Source organism: Aethalodelphis obliquidens, unplaced genomic scaffold (assembly GCF_003676395.1).
Source record: "Aethalodelphis obliquidens isolate GAN/ISIS:26980383/991018 unplaced genomic scaffold, ASM367639v1 scaffold26, whole genome shotgun sequence".
NCBI classification, from domain to species: Eukaryota; Metazoa; Chordata; class Mammalia; order Artiodactyla; family Delphinidae; genus Aethalodelphis; species Aethalodelphis obliquidens.
Window position 1 is genome coordinate 12,638,713 of NW_020837970.1, and position 21,069 is coordinate 12,659,781.

General features: G+C 36.5%; 1 protein-coding gene across 7 annotated transcripts in view; it reads right to left on the reverse strand.

Annotated features, from left to right (window-relative positions):
• Window positions 1–21,069, reverse strand: part of DENND4A (DENN domain containing 4A) — a 136,657-nt gene that overhangs the window by 80,853 nt on the left and 34,735 nt on the right. For all 7 annotated transcript variants that reach the window (XM_027123360.1, XM_027123359.1, XM_027123365.1 and 4 more), the window contains exons 3-4: window positions 19,229–19,561; window positions 13,727–13,976 (exon numbers count right to left, since the gene is read on the reverse strand). In XM_027123360.1, the coding sequence (XP_026979161.1) occupies window positions 13,727–13,976; window positions 19,229–19,539 (561 nt within the window). In that variant the 5' untranslated portion in view covers window positions 19,540–19,561. The remainder of the gene's footprint in view (window positions 1–13,726; window positions 13,977–19,228; window positions 19,562–21,069) is intronic.

Sequence of the window (21,069 nt, forward strand, 5' to 3'; positions counted from 1 at the left end):
TTCTTCTTTTCCAATTTGGATTCCTTTTATTTCTTTTTCTTCTCTGATTGCAGTGGCTAAAACTTCCAAAACTATGTTGAATAATAGTGGTGAGAGTGGGCAACCTTGTCTTGTTCCTGATCGTAGTGGAAATGGTTTCAGTTTTTCACCACTGAGGACGATGTTGGCTGTGGATTTGTCATATATGGCCTTTATTATGTTGAGGTAAGTTCCCTCTATGCCTACTTTCTGCAGGGTTTTTATCATAAATGGGTGTTGAATTTTGTCAAAACCTTTCTCTGCATCTATTGAGATGATCATACGGTTTTTCTCCTTTGATTTGTTAATATGGTGTATCACATTAATTTGTGTATATTGAAGAATCCTTGCATTCCTGGGATAAACCCCACTTGATCACGGTGTATGATCCTTTTAATGTGCTGTTGGATTCTGTTTGCTAGTATTTTGAGGATTTTTGCATCTATATTCATCAGTGATATTGGCCTGTAGGTGTCTTTCTTTGTGACATCTTTGTCTGGTTTTGGTATCACGGTGATGGTGGTCTAGTAGAGTTTGGGTGTGTTCCTCCCTCTGCTACATTTTGGAAGAGTTTGAGAAGGATAGGTGTTAGCTCTTCTCTAAATGTTTGACAGAATTCGCCTGTGAAGCCGTCTGGTCCTGGGCTTTTGTTTGTTGGAAGATTTTTAATCACAGTTTCAATTTCAGTGCTTGTGATTGCTCTGTTCATATTTTCTATTTCTTCCTGGTTCAGTCTTGGAAGGTTATGCATTTCTAAGAATTTGTCCATTTTTTCCAGGTTGTCCATTTTTTTAAATAAATTTATTTATTTTAGTTTATTTATCTTTGGCTGCATTGTGTCTTCATTGCCCCACGTGGGCTTTCTGTAGTTGCGGCAAGTAGGGGCTACTCTTCATTGCAGTGCGTGGGCTTCTCATTGCGGTGGCTTCTCTGGTTGCGGAGCATGGGCTCTAGGTGTGTGGGCTTCAGTAGTTGTGGCACATGGGCTCAGTAGTTGTGGCTTGCGGGCTCTAGAGTGCAGGCTCAGTAGTTGTGGCGCACGGGCTTAGTTACTCTGTGGCATGTGGGCTCTTCCCAGACCAGGGATCGAACCTGTGTCCACTGCACTAGCAGGCAGATTCTTAACCACTGCGCCACCAGGGAAGTCCCCAGGTTGTCCATTTTATTGGCATATAGTTGCTTTTAGTAATCTCTCATTATCCTTTGTATTTCTGCAGTGTCAGTTGTTACTTCTCCTTTTTCATTTCTAGTTCTATTGATTTGAGTTTTCTCCCTTTTTTTCTTGATGAGTCTGGCTAATGGTTTATCAATTTTGTTTATCTTCTCAAAGAACCAGCTTTTAGTTTTATTGATCTTCGCTATCATTACCTTCATTTCTTTTTCATTTATTTCTGATCTGATCTTTATGAGTTCTTTCCTTCTGCTAAGTTTGAGGGTTTTTTGTTCTTCTTTCTCTAAGTGTTTTAGGTGTAAGGTTAGGTTGTTTGAGATGTTTCTTGTCTCTTAAGGTAGGATTGTATTGCTATAAACTTCCCTCTTAGAACTGCTTTTGCTGCATTCTATAGGTTTTGGGTCATCATGTTTCCATTGTCATTTGTATCTAGGTATTTTTTGATTTCCTCTTTGATTTCTTCAGTGATCTCTTGGTTATTAATTAGTGTATTGTTCAGCCTCCATGCATTTGTATTTTTTACAGATTTTTTCCTGTAATTGAAATCTAGTCTCATAGTGATGTGGTCGGAAAAGATGCTTGATACGATTTCAATTTTCTTAAATTTACCAAGGCTTGATTTGTGACCCAAGATATGATCTATCCTGGAGAATGTTCCATGAACACTTGAGAAGAAAGTGTATGCTGTTGTTTCTGGATGGAATGTCCTATAAATATCAATTAAGTCCATCTTGTTTAATGTATCATTTAAAGCTTGTGTTTCCCTATTTATTTTCATTTTGGATGATCTGTCCACTGGTGAAAGTAGGGTGTTAAAGTCCCCTACTATGAATGTGTTACTGTCGATTTCCCCTTTTATGGCTGTTAGTATTTGCCTTATGTATTGAGGTGCTCCTACGTTGGGTGCATAAATATTTACAATTGTTATATCTTCTTCTTGGAATGATATGTTGATCATTATGTAGTGTCCTTTTTTTTTTCTTTTGTTTTTGTTTTTATTTGCGGTATGTGGGCCTCTCACTGTTGTGGCCTCTCCTGTTGTGGAGCACAGGCTCCAGACACGCAGGCTCAGCGGCCATGGCTCACGGGCCCAGCCACTCCGCGGCATGTGGGATCTTCCTGGACCGGGGCACGAACCCGTATCCCCTGCATCAGCAGGCGGACTCTCAACCACTGCGCCACCAGGGAAGCCTTGTGGTATCCTTCTTTGTCTCTTGTGAATAGTCTTTGTTTTAAAGTCTATTTTGTCTGATATGAGAATTGCTAATCAAGTCCAGGAAGCACAGAGAGTCCCATACAGGATAAATCCAAGGAGAGACACACCAAGACATGTATTAATCAACGTATCAAAAATTAAACACAAAGAAAAAATATTAAAAGCAGCAAGGGAAAAACAACAAATAACATACAAGGGAATCCCATAGGGTTAATAGCTGATCTTTCAGGAGAAACTCTGCAAGCCAGATGGGAGTGGCAGGACATATTTAAAGTGATGAAGGGGGAAACCTACAACCAAGATTACTCTACCCAGCAAGGATCTCATTCAGATTTGACGGAGAAACTAAAACCTTTACAGACAAGCAAAAACTAAGAGAATTCAGCACCACCAAACCAGCTCTACAACAAATGCTAAAGAAAATTCTCTAGGCAGCAAACACAAGAGAAGGAAAATACCTATAAAAACCCAAAACAATTAAGAAAATGGTAATAGGAACATACATATCAATACTTACCTTAAATGTAAATGGATTAAATGCTCCAACCAAAGGACATAGACTGGCTGAATGGATACAAAAACAAGACCCGTATATATGCTGTCTACAACAGACCCACTTCAGACCTAGGGACACATACAGACTGAAAGTGAGGGGATGGAAAAAGATATTCCATGCTATAAGCTTTTATTTATTTATTTATTTATTTTTTGCGGTACACGGGCTTCTCACTGTTGTGGCCTCACCTGTTGCGGAGCACAGGCTCCGAACACGCAGGCTCAGCGGCCATGGCTCATGGGCCTAGGCGCTCCACGGCACGTGGGATCTTCCCAGACCGGGGCACGAACCCGTGTACCCTGCATCGGCAGGCAGACTCTCAACCACTGCACCAACAGGGAAGCCCGCCATAAGCTTTTAATGGGAGGTGAGAAGTGGGGGAAACATTTTTTGAGGCCAAAGCTGTAAACCTGGTACAAAAATCATGTATGAACTTGGGGAAAGACTCAACATGCATTTCCTCATGTCCATTAGACTGTTTTTTGGGTTTGGGTTTTTTGGGTTTTTTTCCTCCTGGTTTTGAAAACTAGTAGATGCTTTCAATCAAGCCACCTAATCTCCCCAAATCAAAAATAAGCTATAATAACTATACCCTTGAGTATTATCCACACATCAATAATTTAAATCTAACCTTTGTCTGATTCTCTATATAAACATTTGGCAGATATGAAAACAAGTTACCTGCATTGCATGTCTATTTTAGTTTTTCTGAACGAGTTAGAAGTCATTGTACGTCTCCTACAGAGATCTAAATTTGCTTTTACTACCTTATAGTCAATGGAAACAAAGATTGTTAAAAGATATAAACCACAACCCATTGCTTAAAATAAGACCCTACAACTAAGATTAGGGAACTTTCTCTATATTCAGGACTGATACTAGATTTAAGAGTAAGAAAATAGGATGGCGGAGTAGAAGGACGTGCTCTCACTCCCTCTTGCAAGAACACCAGAATCACAACTAGCTGCTGGACAATCATCGAAAGGAAGACACTGGAACTCACCAAAAAAGATACACCACATCCAAAGACAAAGGAGAAGCCACAATGAGACGGCAGGAGGGGCGCAATCACAGTAAAATCAAATCCCATAACTGATGGGTGGGTGACTCACAGACTGGAGAACACTTATACCACAGAAGTCAACCCACTAGAGTGAAGGTTCTGAGCCCCACATCAGGCTTCCCAACCTGGCGGTCTGGCAACGGAAGGAGGAATTCCTACAGAATCAGACTTTGAAGTTTAGTGGGAATTGACTGCAGGACTTCGACAGGACTGGGGGAAACAGAGACTCCAGTCTTGGAGGGCACACACAAAGTAGTGTGCACATTGGGACACAGGGGAAGGAGCAGTGGCCCTATAGGAGACTGAACCAGACCTACCTGCTAGTGTTGGAGCCTCTCCTGCAGAGGTGGGAGGTGGCTGTGGCTCACCATGGGGACAAGGACACTGGCAGCAGAAGTTCTGGGAAGTACTCCTTGGTGTGAGCCCTCCCAGAGTCTGTCATTAGCCCCACCAAAGACCCCAGGTAGGCTCCACTGTTCGGTTGCCTCAGGCAAAACAACCAACAGGGAGGGAACCCAGCCCCGCCCATCAACAGTCAAGCAGATTAAACTTTTACTGAGCTCTGCTCACCAGAGCAACAGTCAGCTCTACCCACCACCAGTCCCTCCCATCAGGAAACTTGCACAAGCCTCTTAGATAGCCTCATCCACCAGAGGGCAGACAGCTGAAGCCAAGAAAAACTACAATCCTGCAGCCTGTGGAACAAAAACCACATTCACAGAAAGATAGACAAGATGAAATGGCAGAGGGCTATGTACCAGATGAAGGAACAAGATAAAACCCCAGAAAAACAACTAAATGAGGTGGAGATAGGCAACCTTCCAGAAAAAGAATTCAGAATAATGATAGTGAAGATAATCCAGGACCTCGGAAAAAGAAGATGCAAGAAATGTTTAACGAATACCTAGAAGAATTAAAGAACAAACAGAGATGAACAATACAAAACTGAAATGAAAACTACACTAGAAGGAATCAATAGCAGAATAACTGAGGCAGAAGAACGGATAAGTGACCTGGAAGACAGAATGGTGGAATTCACTGCTGCCAAACAGAATAAAGAAAAAGAATGAAAAGAAATGAAGACAGCCTAAGAGACCTCTGGGACAACATTAAATGCAACAACATTCGCATTATAGGGGTTCCAGAAGGAGAAGAGAGAGAGAAAGGACCAGAGAAAATATTTGAAGCGATTATAGTCAAAAACTTCCCTAACATGGGAAAGGAAATAGCCACCCAAGTCCAGGAAGCTCAGAGAGTCCCATACAGGATAAACCCAAGGAGAAACACACTGAGACACATAGTACTCAAATTGGCAAAAATTAAAGACAAAGAAAAATTACTGAAAGCAGCAAGGGAAAAATGACAAATAACATACAAGGGAACTCGCATAAGGTAAACAGCTGGTTTCTCAGCAGAAACTCTACAAGCCAGAAGGGAGTGGCATGATATACTTAAAGTGATGAAAGGGAAGAACCTACAACCAAGATTACTCTACCCAGCAAGGATCTCAATTAGATTCGATGGAGAAACCCTAATCAAAAGCTTTACAGACAAGCAAAAGCTAAGAGGATTCAGCACCACCAAACCAGCTCTACAACAAATGCTAAAGGAACATCTCTAAGTGGGAAACACAAGAGAAGAAAAGGACCTACAAAAACAAACCCAAAACAATTAAGAAAATGGTCATAGGAACATACATATCGATAATTACCTTAAACGTGAATGGATTAAATGCTCCAACCAAAAGACACAGGCTTGCTGAATGGATACAAAAATAAGACCCATATATATGCTGTCTACAAGAGACCCACTTCAGCCCTAGGGACACATAAACTGAAAGTGAGGGGATGAAAAAAGATATTCCATGTAAATGGAAATCAAAGAAAGCTGGAGTAGCTATACTCATATCAGATAAAATAGACTTTAAAATAAAGAATGTTACAAGAGACAAGGAAGGACACTGCATAATGATCAAGGGATCAATCCAAGAAGAAGATGTAACAATTATAAATATATATGCACACAACATAGGAGCACCTCAATACATAAGGCAACTGCTAACAGGTATAAAGAGGAAATCAACAGTAACACAATAATAGTGGGGGCTTTAACACCTCACTTACACCAATGGACAGATTATCCAAAATGAAAATAAACAAGGAAACATAAGCTTTAAATGGCACAATAGACCAGACAGATTTAATTGATATTTATAGGACATTCCATCCCAAAACACCAGACTACACTTGCTTCTCAAGTGCACACGGAACATTCTCCAGGATAGATCACATCTTGGGTCACAAATCAAGCCTCAGTAAATTTAAGAAAATTGAAATCATATCAAGCATCTTTTCTGACCACAACGCTACGAGATTAGAAATGAATTACAGGGAAAAAAACTTAAAAAACACAAACACATGGAGGCTAAACAATATGTTACTAAATAACCAAGAGATCACTGAAAAAATCAAAAAGGAAATACCTAGAGACAAATGATAATGAAAACATGACGATCCAAAACCTATGGGATACAGCAAAAGCAGTTCTAAGAGGGAAGTTTATAGCTATACAAGCCTACCTCAAGAAACGAGAAAAATCTCAAATAAACAATCTAACCTTACACCTAAAGGAACCAGAGAAAGAAGAACAAAGAAAACTCAAAGTTAGCAGAAGGAAAAAAATCATAAAGATCAGAGCAGAAATAAATGAAATAGAAACAAAGAAAACAGTAGCAAAGATCAATAAAACTAAAAGCTGGTTCTTTGAGAAGATAAACAAAATTGATAAACCATTAGCCAGACTCATCAAGAAAAAGAGGGAGAGGACTCAAATCAATAAAATTAGAAATGAAAAAGGAGAAGTTACAACAGACACCACAGAAATACAAAGCATCCTAAGAGACTACTACAAGCAACTCTATGCCAATAATATGCACAACCTGGAAGAAATGGACAAATTCTTAGAAAGGTATAACCTTTCACGACTGAACCAGGAAGAAATAGAGAATATGAACAGACCAATTACAAGTAATGAAATTGAAACTGTATTAAAAATCTTCCAACAAACAAAAGTCCAGGACCAGATGGCTTCAAAGGTGAACTCTATGAAACATTAACATAAGAGCTAACACCCATCCTTCTCAAACTCTTCCAAAAAATTACAGAGGGAGGAACACTCCCAAACTCACTCTATGAGGCCACCATCCCCCTGATACCAAAACCAGACAAAGATACTACAAAAACAGAAAATTACAGAACAATATCACTGATGAATATAGATGCAAAAATCCTCAACAAAATACTAGCAAACAGAATCCAACAACACATTAAAAGGATCATACACCATGATCAAGTGGGATTTATCCCAGGGATGCAAGTATTCTTCAATATATGCAAATCAATCAGTGTGATACACCATATTAACAGATTGAATAAAAACCATATGATCATCTCAATAGATGCAGGAAAAACTTTTGACAGAATTCAACACCCATTTATGAAAAGAACTCTCGAGAAAGTGGGCACAGAGGGAACCTACCTCAACATAATAAAGGCCATATATGACAAACCCACAGCAAACATCATTCTCAGTGGTGAAAAACTGAAAGCATTTCCACTAAGATCAGTAACAAGACAAGGAGGTCCACTCTCACCACTATTATTCAACATAGTTTTGGAAGTCCTAGCCAGAGAAGAAAAAGAAATAAAAGGAATACAAATTGGAAAAGAAGAAGTAAAACTGTCACTGCTTGCAGATGACATGATACTATACATAGAGAAGCCTAAAAATGCCACCAGAAAACTACTAGAGCTAATCAATGAATTTGGTAAAGTTGCAGGATACAAAATTAATGCACGGAAATCTCTTGCATTCCTATACACTAATGTTGAAAAATCTGAAAGAGAAATTAAGGAAACACTCCCATTTACCATTGCAACAAAAAGAATAAAATACCTAGGAATAAACCTACCTAAGGAGACAAAAGACCTGTATGCATAAAATTATAAGACACTGATGAATGGAATTAAACATGATACCAACAGATGGAGAGATATACCATGTTCTTGGATTGGAAGAATCAATATTGTGAAAATGACTCTACTACCCAAAGCAATCTACAGATTCAATGCAATCCCTATCAAATTACCAATGGCATTTTTTACAGAACTAGAACAAAAAATCTTAAAATTTGTATGGAGACACAAAAGACCCCGAATAGCCAAGGCAGTCGTGAGAAAGAAAAACAGAGCTGGAGGAATCAGACTCCCTGACTTCAGATTATACTACAAAGCTACAGTAATCAAGACAATATGGTACTGGCACAAAAACAGAAACATAGATCAATGGAACAAGATAGAAAGCCCAGAGATAAAGCCACGCACCTATGGTCAACTAATCTATGACAAAGGAGGCAAGAATATACAATGGAGAAAAGACAGTCTCTTCAGTAAGTGGTGTTGGGAAAACTGGGCAGGTACATTTAAAAGAATGAAATTAGAACACTCCCTAATACCATACACAAAAATAAACTCAAAATGGATTAGAGACCTAAATGTAAGACAGGACACTATAAAACTCTTAGAGGAAAACATAGGAAGAACACTCTTTGACATAAATCACAGCAAGATCTTTTTTGATCCACCTCCTAGAGTAATGGAAATAAAAACAAAAATAAACAAATGCAAAGGAAAGCATAAACAAGATGAAAAGACAACCCTCAGAATGGCAGAAAATATTTGCAAATGAATCAACGGACAAAGGATTAATCTGCAAAATATATAACCAGCTCATGCAACTCAATATTAAAGCAAGGAACAACCCAATCCAAAAATGGGCAGAAGACTAAACACACATTTCTCCAAAGAAGACATACATATGGCCACGAAGCACATCAAAAGCTGCTCAACATCACTAATTATTAGAGAAATGCAAATCAAAACTTCAATGAGGTATCACCTCAAACCAGTTAGAATGGGCATCATCAGAAAATCTACAAACAACAAATGCTGGAGAGGGTGTGGAGAAAAGGGAACCCTTGCACTGTTGGTGGGAATGTAAAATGATACAGCCACTATGGAGAACAGTATGGAGGTTCCCTAAAAAACTAAAAATAGAATTACCATATGATCCAGCCATCCCCCTACTGGGCATATACCCAGAGAAAACCATAATTCAAAAAGACACATGCACTGCAATGTTCATTGCAGTACTATTTACAATAGCCAGGTCATGGAAGCAACCTAAATGCCCATCAACAGACAAATGGATAAAGAAGATGTGGTATATATATATATATAATGGAATATTACTCGGCCATAAAAAGGAAAGAAATTGGGTCATTTGTTAAGATGTGGATGGATCTAGAGACTGTCATACAGAGTGAAGTAAGTCAGAAAGAGAAAAACAAATATCGTATATTAACGCACGTATGTGGAACCTAGAAAACTGGTACAGATGAACTGGTTTGCAGGCCAGAAGTTGAGACACAGATGTAGAGAACAAACGTATGGACACCAAGGGGGGAAAGACGCAGGGGGGTGGGGATGGTGATGTGCTGAATTGGGCGATTGGGATTGACATGTATACACTGATGTGTATAAAATTGACGACTAATAGGAGCTTGCTGTATAAAAAAATAAAATAAAATTCAAAAATTAAGAAAAAAAAGAGTTAAGAAAATAAACATTTAAGAGGTTTTTATTCCTATAATGTTTCTTAAGAGAACTGAGAGGACCTTAAACACTGGGCAAAAATAAAATAAAACAACTCTTCCTTGCTGTATGTCAATTATATCTCAATAAAACTGAAAAAAAAGAAAATCTCATCCTCAGTCGTTAAATGCACATAAAAGGGACTGAATAAGCAGAGTTAACTAAGGAGTAATTAATAACAGCTAATGTTTACATAGCACTTACTAGGTACTATCCTAAGTTCTTTACAGATATGAAACATTTAATCTTCACAAAAAGCCTGTGAAATAAAATACTACTTTATCCTTGTTTCATGCATGAGGAAACTGAGGCACAAAGAGTCAAAGAACTTGTCCAAGACATGCATCTGGAATGCAAATCCAGCAGGTTAGCTGGAGTCCATTCTGTTCACACTATGTTACACTGCCTCTTTATTCTTTCAGCAGAGAATTAATGCTCTCTGACAACACTGGGACCAATACTTTAGAGTAAGGAAAAATAGGAACTCATGTCTGGTTTTGGTTTCAGTGCAACAAGTCTACCTTGAACACTTTGATTAATTAATAAGACCTAGAAATGGTTCTAATGACATTGGCGATTTCCTTTGAACACAAAACTAACAAATCTATAAAATAAAGGAAAATTCACCAATGGGAAAAGGGCAAGTATCTGTGAGCCTGAACAGTCTTGCTAAAACACCAAACCAAATCTTGAAACAAGGTTAAGCTGGACATCAGATTATGGAAGAGTTCAAAAACCCTTCTTGCCATCACTATCAATACCACATGAGGCCTGTAAAACTTACTTGCTACCATGATCTTCTTCCTCCACCATAACTCCACTGTCACATGTAATCATCAAATCAAAATGCAAGGATAGCATGAAAGAATAGGGTATTTTGTATATGAATGGCTGTTGACAAGTAGGGGTCACATAGCTGCAAATAACTCTTTTAGGATACAAATGAGATACCGTCAGCATCCGTTTTTCGAATTACCTATTTAAACATTTTAAACGAATACTGCTACTACCTTAAAACTGCAGATTTTTCTAAAAGAAAATTTGGAATTGAAAGGTATTTACAGATAATAAACTAACACATATATAGTGTTTTCTTATATGTTCTGGAACATGATTCTAAATTCATTTAACCATCACAATTACTTATAAGGTAGATGCTACTATCACTCTCATTTTACAATTGTGAAACTGAGGCACAGAGAAGTTATGTTACTTTCTCAAGGTCACAAAGCCAATAAGTGTCAGAGATAGGATTCATATCCAGACACTCCGGCTCCAGAGTCTGTGCTTTGAACCACTTGGCTATACTGATCTTAACCACTACACAATACAGATCTATTTTACTATCTTATTGAAGGGGTTAAAAACATTTTCAGACTCCTAAAATTTGTGTTGTATCCAGTCACATATCAATACACTCCATTTCTTTTTCTTGTAGCTTTACCTAAAGCTTCAGTATTTCTCTTCTTGCTAGCTTAAAAGAAGAGAGCACATAAGAGCTCAATAAATGTAAATTATTTTAGGAAGTATGTAGTTCTAACTATGGTCATAACAGCTTTGCTTGTAATATAAAAAACTTAGAATCTAAATGTCTTACAATAGAAGATGGAATAAATTGTGGCACATCCACTTAATGTAGTAATATTTAGCCATTCAAAGCTGTTATATATGAAAAGATGTTAAACCTCCACAATAATTAAAGAAATGCAAATTAAAATTAGAATGATTTCTTCTTATTAGATAGTCAATAATTAAAAAGGGATTGATAACAACCAGTGTTGGTGAGGTACAGGACCTGGGAAAGGGCATTCTTATACAGTACGGTTGCTGGAAATATAAACTGTCACAACTTTTTCAGAGCAATCTGTCAACACTTCTCAAAATGTACACCATACCCATCAATTCTAGTTACAATTATTTACTCTTCCAGAAACACTCCAATAAATATACAAAGAAAAAGGCACAAAATTGATCAAAGCAGCATTATGAGTAATGGGAAAAACTGGAAATAACTTGTATTCATCATTCTTCATTTGTATTTTCTGGAATACTATACAATCACTGAAAGAATTAAGTAGAGAGTTATATTAACTGATAAAGATGGATAGTTAAAAAAAAGCTTATATCAGAATATACTGAAATTTCCAATTTTTGAAAAATAAAGGATGAATTTATCCATATTACATATACTCCACATATGTGCACACAAAAGGGTCTGGAAGGATACAAGCCAAATTGTTAATTGTTAATCCTGGCAAAGGATCACAAAAGATGGAAGCAGGAACAAGAACTTTCGCTCTTTACTTCCTAGATGTATGATTTGCTCCCCTCCCCCTCTCAATTTTTTTTTTTTGACTATAAATTTCTTTTTAAAATTTAAAACAGCAATTTAGAAAAAAAGATAATTACAATTACAGATCATGCATGGCCTTAAGGCTACTGGAAGGACTCTGGCTTTTACTAAGAGTGAGATGGGAAGCCATTAAGGGTTGTAAACCAAAGAGAGATATGATCTAATTTGTTTTGCTATGTGAAGAATAGGCTGTAGGAAGAAGTAGAAGCAGTGATCAGCTAAACCAGGGGTCTGGCAAACTACGGCTTGTGTTTGACCCAAGGCCTGTTTTTGTACAACTGAGCTAAGACTGGTAAAAAGGTTGTTTTTAAAACAAAGGATGAATTTGCGACAGAGCCTGTATATGACCTGCAAAAGCTAACTTATCATTTAGCCCTTTATTCAAAAGTTTGCCTAACTCCTGAATTAGGAGACCACTGCAATAATCCAGTTAAGAGATGATTATGGCTTGGATCAGGGCTGCAGCACGTGGAGAAGCTGAGAAGTGTTCAAGTTCAAAATATGTTTTGAAATGAAAGTCAACAGAATTTACAGAAGAAGTGAATGAGAGGTAGAAGATAAAGGTTAAGGATTACTCCAAGGATTTTTAGTCTGAGTAACTACAAGAGTGGAATTTCCTTTTACTAGAGGAGGAAAATTATGGGGATAAGTAGATTTGGAGAGGGACACTAGGAGTTCAGTTTTGGACATGTTAAATTTGAAATAACCTATTTGATAAGATATCCAAGAAGAGATAATGAATTAGAAAGATGGGGGGACACAGAAATTTAGAAGTCATCCACACAGAGCCTGTATTTAAATGATTAAATCATCAATGAAGTGAGTTTAGATTTAAAGATAAATGGTCTGAAGACTGAACCCTGGGGCACTCTGTTGTGTTGCAGTTAGGGAATTGGGAAGAAATTAGCAAAGGCAGAAGGGGAATAACTGGTGAGGTAGGAGGGAAAAAGCCAGAGAGCACAGAGGATAGAGACTGAATTTTCTCTTCCTGCCACTGTTTCAAGAAGGGAGAAGTGATCATCTATGTCTAAATGTACTAAAAAATTAAGATGAAGAGTTGATCACTGGATTCAACAAGTGCAATCTTGGTGGAATGATGGAGACAAAAGCCTAACTGGAAAGAGTCAAAGTGAGGAAGGAGACAGAATACAGTCAACTCTTGAGATGTTTTATTATAAAGAACAATCAAATGGGGGAACAGATGCAGTGGGATATAAAGATCAAGAAGCTTTGTAAAGATGGGAGGTATTGTAACATGCTTTTGCATGCTGGAGGAAATAACCCACCAGAGAATGAAAAACTGATGATTCAAAAAAAAGTAGGGAGGATTGCTGAATCTATGTCTCAAATAGGTGAGTATACAGGATCTAGTGCGCAAGTGGAGGGGTTACCCTTGGTGAATGCATCAGTTTTGCAGTAAGGGGGAAAAATTATTTAATTACAAAAAAAAAGAAAGCTTTTTGCACAGCTCTTTTTGAAAGTACAACTAAATTACTTTCCTAAAAATAAAATATCTGACATCTTTAAAAAATCTATTTTTTAATTCAGAAATTGTGCTAGGCTGTTTCCCAAAGATTTATTTTAAATTATGCTCTTTTCATCCGTGGCTAATTTTATCAGTGCAAAAGAGTCACTTACCATACTGTTATTGAGATTCTTGTCAACTTTGCAGAATGTGTGTGGTGGACTTTCTCCTTTACTGGGTATAATAATACATATGTCTGTAACAGCCAACGTATTCTGAGTCATGTTTTCAGAGGCTCTTCGGTAAGTGATATAAATTCTTTGTGATGAGGTACTGCCGCTAATATTTGCAGGGCGTCCGTAAGGAGTACTCTGGATAACTTCACACCCCTGTTTCAATCTTTCTTTCCAGTCATATAAAACCCTAAAAAATAAATAAAATAAATTAGTACACAATTACAAAGCACCTGCAAATATGAAAGGTAATATTGTCAGGAATCATAAACTGATCCTTAAATGTAGCAGATATTCCAATTGTACTGCAAGTTTGAATGCACCATCCCATATAAAATTAAAGAATAACTGGGAACTTCTCTTGTGGCACAGTGGTTAAGACTCCGTGCCCCCAATTCAGGGGACCCCGGGTTCAGTCCCTGGTCTGGGAACTAGATCCCACATGCATGCCGCAACTAAGAGTTTGCATGCCACAACTACAGAGCCAGCGAGCCGCAACTAAAGGAGTCCTCAAGCTGCAACTAAGGAGCCCAAGTGCCGCAACTAAGGAGCCTGCCTGCCATAACTAAGACCCAGCGCAACCAAATAAATAAATAAATATTTTTTAAAATAAAAATAAATTAAAAATTAAAGAGTAACTGTTTTCCCTACCAAAAATTAATAATGTAAGGAAAATTTATATTAACCTCTGTTTATTGACATAAACCACAGAATAGCAATTTTGTGCAAAGGTACTTATTTTAGCATTCCATTTAAGAGATAGATAGCTAGATAGACAGATGGACAGATAGGTGTATGTATGTATGTATGTCTCTAAAACCAAGCATCATCTTTAGAAAAAGCAACCTTGTATTTTGACCAAAGTTAAAATTTTACAAAAGGCTCCTTGCCATACAGTAGAGAACTTGCTTGCACACTTTTACCTCCAATACTTCCTTCAGCTTTAAGAGAGAGTTTTAAGGCTTTCAAAAGAGTAAATGACCTTAAGTCTATCTTTCATCAAAAGTACAAGTGAAAGTTTCCCCCTGCTCCTTTATGGTAAAATCATACGTTTTTAATAAAGGACAGGCCAGGCACCCATTCCTTAAGTTTTCTAAATACTATTACTTAAAGTACTCTGGAAAACAAAGAAAACATCATGCTTGAATAATATTAGTTTATTCCCTCACAGAATTCACTAATTTGTACTTTAATGCTAAGTCTTTGGCATTAGCAAAAAAAAATTAAAGGCCTATTATATTAAATGTTTCTTTATTTGTTATAAAAATTATTATAGAAGGTAATGTCCCCAACATCAATCAGTATTCCCTTTTATAAAATCCCATTATACAAATAAAATTTAGTGTAAAAAATTGGTCAAATTATTTCTTTCTAATATAATTTTTAATTTCCCTTTTGTCTCAGCTGTCAGCAAACTTAAAAATTTTTTTCTTTAAACATTCTATTTTGAAAGTTTAGAGTGAAATTTGATGCTTAATCATAGCAGCTATGTATATCCCAATGTTAGCCTAATTGCTTACTCCTCCTCCTCTTGATCTTGCTTTTCTGTCTTGTTTTTTCTTAATCCTAAAAAATGGCATTGTCAAACTATTATATATAGAATGGATAAACAACAAGGTCCTACTGTATAGCACAGGAAACTATATTCAATATTGAGGTAAACTATAATGGAAAAGAATATAAAAAATATATGTATAACTAATCACCTTGCTGTAAAGTAGAAATTAATTACAACATTGTAAATCAACTATACTTCAATTTTAAAAAATAAATAAGTAAAAAAAATTTTTAAGGCATTATAACAGAGAAGTTAGACGTATCTGAATTCGAACCCCTACCACCTGGTACCAGCTGTATTATCTTAGGCAGTTACTTAACTTCTCTGATCCTTATACTATTCAACTATAAAATTTAAAAATCTACCTCATAGGATCTTGGCAGAATTAGATGAGAGTACAAGTAGGGTCTCCCAAATAATGTCTGGCATACAGATGTTCAACTGAAAACAAGAAAAGAAAAATACAACACACAGAACAACAAACCACTATTTACTACCTCAAATTCTTAAAAGATATGGAATATAAGTACATTTTATATATAAGCTACCTATTTTCTTTAATCAGGTATTGTGCTGTTGCATATATTACCTGTATCACTATTTTTGATTTTTATATTGTTGGGTAACTTTTCTTATCTATTTAAACTATAAGCTTAGTTTAAAGGCAATAATGATGTTATATCCTCCACAATGACAAATATATGAAAATAGCCATAAGAGTGGTTAATTTATTCATTCCAGTCCAAGTCCTTTCCTGTTGGAGAATCCTTCCTATGCCTGGAAAATTCCTCATCTCTAATTTAGGCAGCTCCAACACCTTGTCTAACAAGAATCTGCAACATTCCCTTCATTTTATTTGCAAACTAGAATTCTGACAGTGATCACTGATCATAGGAGCAACTTAACGTAATCTTTTAAAAATATGATCTAATAGCTGGCTTATTTTCCCAAATATGTAAACTTCATATGAAGCAATATTATACCTGTTCTGAAACCCACTTAAAGTTACTGTAATTAATTCATGAATTAACACAATAAAGACTACATTTAATATAACTTTTATCAAACATTAAGTAACAGAATTTTAAAAGTAGAAGAATGTTCAGGAGCTCTTCCAATTCATCCTATCTCCCCTTAGGTATGAGTAAACATGGCTATTCACTTTCAGACTTAATATATTGGGAGATGGAACTTTTATAGCCCTTCTACTGATGTTAGTAGGGACATTGCTATCGTCCTTATTTTTAACCAGAATATTTTAAGTTAAGCCTATCCCATTTTGCAACAGAGCCATGGAAACAAGGAAGTTAATCTTCATTCCCTATAAACCCTTCATCTATCGTGAAGACATTATTAGAGCTACTCTTAGCCTATCTTTGGCCTTTTTCTTTCAGTTTTTCAGGGAGAATCTTCTACATAAATAAATACATATGTGTGTATATATATATTTACATTTATATATTCCTCTTTTACATATATATTCCTCTTTTTTTAAAAAAACCCAATCGTTGCAGATATTGACAAGGTGATCCTAAAATTCATAGGAAAATTCAAGGGACCCAGAATAACCAAAACAATTTTGAAAAAGAACAAACTTGGAAGACTCATACTTCCTAATGTAAAAACTTACTACAAAGCCACAGTAACTAAAACTGTGTAGTACTGGATAGGAGAGACATACAGACAAATGGAATAGAATTGAGAGTCCAGAAATAAAGCCATACATTTATCACCAATTTTTGAAAATGGGAAAAGAATATTCTCATCAACAGACGGTGCTGGAAGTGGATATCCATATGCCAAAGAGTAAGGTTGGACTCTTTCCTCAACATATACAAAAATTAACTCAAAATGGATCAAAGATCTAAATGTAAAGGCTGAAACTATAAAATCTTAGACAAAAACTTAAATGTAAATCTTCGTAACTCTGGATTACTTAAAGCCTTCTTAGATACAACACCAAAACACAAGCAACAAAAGAAAAAAATACATAAATCAGATTTCATCAAAATAAAAACTTTTCAGCTCCAAAGGATACCATAAAGAAAGTGAAAAGACAACCCACAGAATAAGAAAAAATATTTGTAAACCATTTATATGATAAGGAACTTACATGTAGAATATATAAAGAACTCCCAAAGCTGAACAATAAAAAGACAACCCAATTTAAAAATGGGTAAAGGATTCTGAATAGACATTTCTCCAAAGATATATAGATGGCTAATAAGCACATGAAAAGATGCTCAACATCATTAGCCATCAGGTGAATGCAAATCAAAACTACAGTTAGATACCATCTCATACCCACTAGGAGAGCTATAATCAAAATGATAATATAAAATGTTGGCTAGGACTGGCAGAAATCAGAACCTTCATACACTGCTGATGGGAATGCAGAGTGGTACGGCTACTTTGGAAGACACACTGGCAGTTCCTCAAAAGGTTAAACACAGAATTACCATATGACCCAGCAATTCCACTCCTAAGTACATATACAAGAGAAATGAAAACATGTCTGTATGAAAACTTGTACCTTAACATTTCCAGTAGCATTACTCACAAGAGCCAAAAAGTAGAAACAACTCACATGTCCATCATCTGATGAATGGATAAATAAATTGTGGTAGACCCATAAGATGGAGTATCATTCAGCCATATAAAGGAATAAAGTACAGACACATACTACAACATGGATAAACCTTGAAAACATTATGCTAAGTGAAAGAAGGCAGCCACAAGGTAACCATATACAGTATGATTCTACTGATATAAAATGTCCAGAATTAGGCACATCCACAGAGACAGAGAGTAGACTGGTGATTGTCTACAGCTGAGGGAGTTAGGGAGAATTAGACAGAAACTATAATGAATACAGGATTGTTTATTTTGGGGGCATGATAAAATGTTATAAAATTTATTGTGGTGATGGTTTCACAACTCTATAAATATACTAAAAACAACTGAATTGTATAATTTAAATGGGTGAGTTGGATGGTATGAATTATAACTCAGTAAAGCTATTATATGAAAAGGGAGCCCCAAGTTCAACACAATATCCTAAATAAGGCACTAATTTACCCAAGATCCTTGTTTGATGCATACAGACTTAAGCACCCAACTATAATGATCATTATAGCCGATCCTTAAAAGCCACCTTTTTCTCATACTTTAAAAATAATAAAAAATGTTATGAGCAGGATAATACATTAATTTCTGATACTTTCCTATAAATGTTTTTCAAATTATCTCCCCCCCTTTTTTTTTTTTTTTTGCGGTACGCGGGCCTCTCACCGTTGTGGCCTCTCCCATTGCAGAGCACAGGCTCCGGACGCGCAGGCTCAACGGCCATGGCTCACGGGCCCAGCCGCTCAGCGGCATGTGGGATCTTCCCGGACCGGGGCACGAACCCGTGCCCCCTGCATCGGCAGGCGGACTCTCAACCACTACACCACCAGGGAAGCCCTTTTTTTTTTTTAAGATTTTTTTGATGTGGACCATTTTTAAAGTCTTTATTGAATTTGTTACAATATTGCTTCTGTTTTATATTTTGTTTTTTTGGCCGCGAGGCATGTGGGATCTTGGCTCCCTGACCAGGGATCGAACCCGCACCCCCTGCATTAGAAGGCAAAGCCTTAACCACCGCCAGGGAAGTCCATCTCCTATCTTTAATAGAAAGAAACTCAGACAAAAATGCTAGAACCTGTAGAATGAAGAGACACTGAAAAGATATAAGGAACACAGGAAGAGAATACAGGATTCTGGATATAAACGTGTCTATTTTTCTAAAGCAGCCATGTATCTATTAATAAACAAATTGAACAGTTAACTTCAAAATCTATAAGGTGTATTATTTGGATCAATAATTCTTTTAAAAAATTACTTACCCCAGATCTGTAAGTGGAGGCTTATCTCTTCCTCTTCTATAGCAAAGGAAAATCTGCGGCCCCACAAGACTTCCATTATTGAGATCAGCTGACAGTCCAGTTGGGGTAACATCAATACACGTGTAATCCCATGGCACTTCCTCCCCAAGAGATTTAATAATAACTGAAACATCTGTGATAGGTTCTTTTGGTTTAGCTACTTTATGACAAGCATCATTGAAGTGAATTTCTTCTTCAAGAGGCTTTGAAACATCAGTTAATCCTGCTACAACAAAGTAGTCAGCAACACGAGGCCCCTTATCTTCAATCATCTTCCATTACAGAAAGTTACATCTGAAAGAAAAGTAAAAGATAGTATTCTTCTGTAATAAGTCAAATAAATATTCTCCTATGATAAGGCAAATAAACATAAGTGGTTTGTGTACAAATAAGAACAACAAAAAAAAGTGCACTACCTCCCTGATTAAACACGCTAGTATTACACATTTCACTTTCATATGTTAAAAGTATGCTTTTTTAAAAAAACAGGACTATATTTAGCATTATTTTTTTATTATAAAATTAATGCATAAATTTCCATTTTTGGCAATATGGAAGCCTAGATTACCTAAGTAGACAACAAAAAAACACACATTCTTTAAAATGCATAGACTAACTTGTAAAAATGTAAGGGGAAATTCCCAGGGCCCCAAAACAGTGAGGAAACCAAAAAGCCAGAATGCAGTGTATAAGCTCATACTGGGTGGGAGAATTTGGCTGATCTCCTCAGTAATCAAGGGGCGTGTATTTTTAAAAGGTATTACAGGGAAAGGAGACAATGCTTTGGGACCACGTAAGATAGGGGATTAGAACTGAGACATATGTATAAAACCAAGAGCCTCAAAGAACTACATCCCCAGTTAAGGAGTGGATTTTAAAAATCCATCCACTGGTACAGGGAGATAATAAAGTTTGCCTCAATCTGAGCCCTACTTTGGGGGGAGTAAAAAGTCTCTTCTGAGAATGTATAACAATAGGCCTACTCACACTTGGATCTGAGGTTTGATCTTAAGCCATCTGCATGGTCCCAGGATGCTCCAAACTGAGATATTAATGATAACTGTGTTCCCAGGCTAGTGATAGCCCTGGGGAAGCAAATGCAAAAGTTCTAGAGGGTACCCTCAACACAGGTTTTCCACAGATAAAGCCCTGTTGAAGATGACCTCCTATTCTAAAATTATAAAACACACAAAGAAAAATCCACCCTGAATGAGTTTCAAAAGATACAAAAAACAGAAGTTTTGTATCTTACAAAACTTTTATTTCAAAACAAATAATAAAAGTAGGGCAACGATTATAACGGTAATGCATGCTTATAACAAATACAAAGAAAAAATACACAAAGTGGAATTCATCGTGTATTTGCAAACACTTTAATAGCAAAATCTCCTTCAGTTGTCTAGTATCACTTAAACCTTATTTGTTTCTTGAACTAGGAGAAGACATTCCCACCCCCAGCCCCTGCCACAGTACTGTCATTACTTATATAAGAATTATAGGAAAAAAAGTTTAACCTAAAACAGAAATTTCCAAACATGTTAGACTTAGTTCCAAAAAATTCAAAGAAAGGATTTTATGGACAAATATTGTACTGTATATTTATAATATATATTAAAAAAATTAAAGCCTTGGAAATCTTTTGATAAAGGTACCTGATTAACTTCCCTTAATCCAGGATTTCCCCAGTCTATTTGAACAACAAACCCTATTTTCCCACTTAAAAACTAGAAAAAGCCCTCAGAACATGCTTTATAAAATGCTATTTAAAGTAAACAGCCTTCTTTTGTAGACTATAAAATACC